Raw genomic sequence first — 4321 nt, forward strand, 5'->3', positions numbered from 1 at the left:
GACCTCCTTTTTTTTTATTTTTTTTAGCCCTTTACTTGAATCCACGTCTAAGTTACTCTTTGAGCTTTTGAGAACCCCTCAGGACTAAAAAAAAAAAAAAAAAAAAAAAAATTACTAGGGACTCAATAGTATTTAAGTTTTCACCAGCCACCTAGTACTGTTACCAGACTTAGAAGGTTCCAAACAGCGTTAGGGACCAAACTTATAAGGTTCACGGAGGATTGATACGTGAAACAGACCCAGTTAATCTCACCTCTAGCAAATCGTTATTCTGGTAAATCCCGCTCAAAAGTTTAGTCGGTGTAAATCTCAATAATGCGGAGACACCAATTCTCGTGAATAACTCTCACGACCCAAGCTTAGGTCGACCTTATTTCTCTTATAGACTAACTAGTTCGAACTCATTAAAAATTAATTTTAGGATGAAAAAGTCCTAGAGATGAAGTGTCGATAACATGTATTCTATTTAAACGTACTGCCTTACAGATAAAAGGGGAAAAAAATTAAGTGCGCCCTTTATGGAATAAAAAAAAGATTTATATCTTTTCGCGAAGCCTATACAGACATAATACAAATAAGTTTGTCTTTAGAAGGGTTTGAAAGTTTAAGTATCGTACTTGTTGAAGGGGTTAGAGGCTTTACTTTTATACAAAATGGAAAGGTACAATGGTCACTAAGGGAGTTTACTATCCCTTAAAAGTGTTATAGACTTTTATTTGAGGGAATGATTTTGACGTACTTCAGGTTGTAATGGTGTCACTTTCTTTCTTACATTGTGAGTTGTTACTTTTTCTACATGGATATGAGGCATGATGTAGGTTCCTAAGGAATCTAAGGACCTCGAGTGGTAGAAAGCCCGGGAACCAGGGATGAAATACTCGGAGATCCACCCGAAAAGCACATACGCATATGGTTTGTAGGTCGTACACTTTGTTTAAACTGAGGACCGTACGGCTTTGGGGAACCCAGGGAGTTTTGAGCCAAGAAACTTCTTATTAAGTAGAAGGGGTTAAGGAGAAGAGAGATCCAATTGATACGGTAGGCCAACTGGCATACCCTCCAGAGCCAAGTGGCATAACCTCAGGACCAAGTTAACATACCTGGTTGACGTTACGACCTTGGGTGACGAACTCGTTTCCGACCTTGATTCTGGGCTTGACCAAGTTGGTGTACAGTTGTTGAGAGTCAACTCCGAGCAGTTTGGATACTCGATCACCTTCCTGAAAAACCGAGACGAAATCATCGTTAAAACCAGATTGCTATAAGTCAGCGGGTTTCTATCCTTGAATGTATCTCCAAGTTTGCGTCAGATCATTAAAATTGAATAATGTACGTCACAAGTGGCGTGTATCTGGACGGATGGCCAACTCAGCTTCGTGAGAAATACTGAGGTTTAAACTTAAAATCCCTATGGAAAAAACTATGGAGACATCAAGTAGCTATCGTATGAAACTTGAATGAAATATTCAAGTATTTATCGTATTTTGGCGACATACAACATCCTTGTGTTACCCCTCTTTTAAGCACGTTACTCACCTCAGTACCATCAGGCTCAGCCTGCTCTTCACGACCTCTTTGCTTGAACTTCATTCCTCCCATGTGCATGACGGAGGCAGTGATCTTGTACACGTTCTCTTTCTCTTCCTTGGTGAAACCAAGGATGTCGAAAGCTTGCTGTGGGTCAAGAAATGAATAGGGGGATTAGGATACGTCTTCCAAAATGGGTTGAGTAATCTGACCTTGACTGAAAGTTTTTAGGTCTGTAAGTGTGGCCTTTTAGGCTTCATTTTTGAAACAATATTTGTAATGTAATATTTGAGATACCTTCAAAAAGTACTAATAGGTAATCCCCGATAGATCACCCTTTATACAAAATGGTTTTTCCTTTCTGATATCTCATGAGAAAGAAAAAAGGTTGGTCGTGCTATTGAGTACACAAATCATGCTGCTATATTTTGAACTATTAAAAAACCACCAAACAATTAATCCTTTGGGAGTTGAACCCATGTATTTCCCAACCAAAAATACTAACAAATCTGAAAGAAAAATAACCATTAGACAATGAAAAGACAGAGTAGGAGGAAACAAACCAAAATACAAAACAAACGAAAAAAGAATGGATAAAAAGGTTTGAAAAGCAAAAATCAAAACGACTTACCTCACGTCAAAAATTGTAGGTTTGTGAGGAGCCCATATATTTTCAGACTACACCTAACGTTACGTGATTAGAAGAGTCTGTTTAAGACAAGGAAAACTAGGGGGGATGTATGATAAAATATGAATTTACATTTAAAATGACATAAATTTACATTGAAAGTCACATTGACGTTTTTATACGAAGACTTTTCTAGACAATTTCAAGAATTGTTCAAAAACAGTGTCTGATGATATTTTGAAAAGACAAAAAAAAAAAAAATATTGTAATGAACACGAGCTTTTTGGAGATTGTACTGTCTTTTGAGTAATTTAAAAAGCGTTAAAAATACGGATTCAATTGATATAAGCTGTAGGTGGATTAGTTCTAAGTTCTAATTCTAACAGTTATACGAGTATATACCTAAACTTAGTAAGTTTAGATTGTTAAAAAATAATGTAAAAAAAAGCCAAAGATCAAATTACCTGATCTGGACAAAGTACGATTGATTGTTAAGCAAGTAAAGGTAGGTAATTAACATAAAAGGAATTATACGGTCTTTGACTCTTCGATCAATAAAAGTACAAGTATTGTCATTTTTGTTCTTGTCTTTAGTCGATTAACATTTACAATGTACAACGAACTTACAAATAGAAGTGTACCTCTACCTCTGTTCTCTTGGCAACTTGGATACACAAAAGGGTCACAAGGAACTAAAAATTATCTACATAACAAAGTCCTCGATGACTTGACATTTGATGACAGAGGGAACAACAGATACTCAAATATAACAAAAGGTTTCGATGGGTAAAGATCACAAACATATAACATACAGTCAAAACATATAGGTACATAAATCACACAGAAAGGTTGAAAAAGTGTCTTTGGAAACCACAAGACTCCAAACAGCTAAATTCATATTTTTTACTTTTTTTCATCATAATTTACTATGAATTGGGCCAGTTCAGTATATCACAGGGAAACATTGAAAAATTCCACATAAAGTTCAAATTCGTACAGAAATGGGAAAAGTGCACAGAAAGAGGGGAACGGGGGTGTATGTACAGTCTCATTCGCCTGAAAGTGTTTTAGGTAAGGGGTAACATACAGGGGGACCCAAAAGTGTTGAAAGGAATAACATACAAGGGGACCCAAAAGTGTGTAAGGGGTAACGTACAGGGTTTCCCAAAAGTGTTTTAGGTAAGGGGTAACATACAGAATTTCCCAAAAGTGTTTTAAGTAAAGGGGTAACATACAAGGGGGAGCCCAAAAGTGTTTTGAGTAAGGGGTAAGATGCATAGCAGTCTTTTCTGGTCTGTAGCACGATGCATGTGGTATTTGTACATGGGGGAAACTTGCCTAAAGGGTACAGATAAGGGGACTAATAGCCACTGGAAAGCAGGAGAGTCGAAACCAGGTTGTATGCTATACAAAAAAAAAAACTAAAAACGAAAATTGGGGACTAGATCGGGCTTTCCTGGGTACCTTAGAAACCCTTTTTCGTACCTTTACAATTCACTGAACCACTAGTCACTGTTCTATAAAACCAGTTTTTCATAGCTTTAATGCTTTCTTTTAAGTGGCAGCGTTCTCCTGCAGGAGCTCTTCCACCCAACCACTGAGTTTGTGAATGGTCCTAGTCCTAGACACCTAGACTTTGTAAATCCCTTTATAAGCTTAACCCAACTTTTAGGGCTGTTTGCCCTTACACCTAAGCTTTAGAGTGGGCTTTTTGTGAAGGAGTTAAGCTGTGAGTCCGCATGTCCCTAATTCCTATCAAGAGAATTTCATTAACTGCATGTACATGGTAAGAGTTACCATAAGGAATTTCCAGACTTTCCAGCGACCAGTAGCGGCCCCAGTACCCCGCCCTGAGACCAACAATCGACTTACATCTGTCAATTGAAACTCCTCGCCATCGTCCATACCAGGAATTGTGATTTTGCCTTGCGACACGTTATAGTAATCGTAGATGTCGTTAGTCAACATACACATGTCTGTTAGATTTCAACGTGACCACAGAAACAAGAAACGGGACGAAACGAAGAAAATTGATTAGTTTTTGCTAAAATTAGGAAGAATGATGAGTTATTGCTAAAATTAAGGAACAATAAATTAGTGCTAACTTCAAGGAAGAATAAATTAGTTTTTGCTAAAATTTAAGGACGAATTAGTTATTGCTAAAAT

The 4321-nt window shown here is 37.3% G+C and overlaps 1 protein-coding gene across 1 annotated transcript; it reads right to left on the reverse strand.

Moving 5' to 3' along the window:
- Positions 1-1085: 1085 nt before the first annotated feature.
- On the reverse strand, positions 1086-4159 carry LOC103524036 (myosin heavy chain, muscle-like). The gene is made up of 3 exons (XM_008489041.3): positions 4028-4159; positions 1537-1674; positions 1086-1220 (listed from the first exon to the last, which is right to left on the reverse strand). Exons 1-3 carry the CDS (start codon positions 4127-4129, stop codon positions 1092-1094), a joined length of 369 nt encoding a protein of 122 aa, XP_008487263.1. The 5' UTR covers positions 4130-4159; the 3' UTR covers positions 1086-1091.
- Positions 4160-4321: the final 162 nt, after the last annotated feature.

Source organism: Diaphorina citri, unplaced genomic scaffold (genome assembly GCF_000475195.1).
Source record: "Diaphorina citri unplaced genomic scaffold, Diaci psyllid genome assembly version 1.1 scaffold80269, whole genome shotgun sequence".
NCBI lineage: Eukaryota > Metazoa > Arthropoda > Insecta > Hemiptera > Psyllidae > Diaphorina > Diaphorina citri.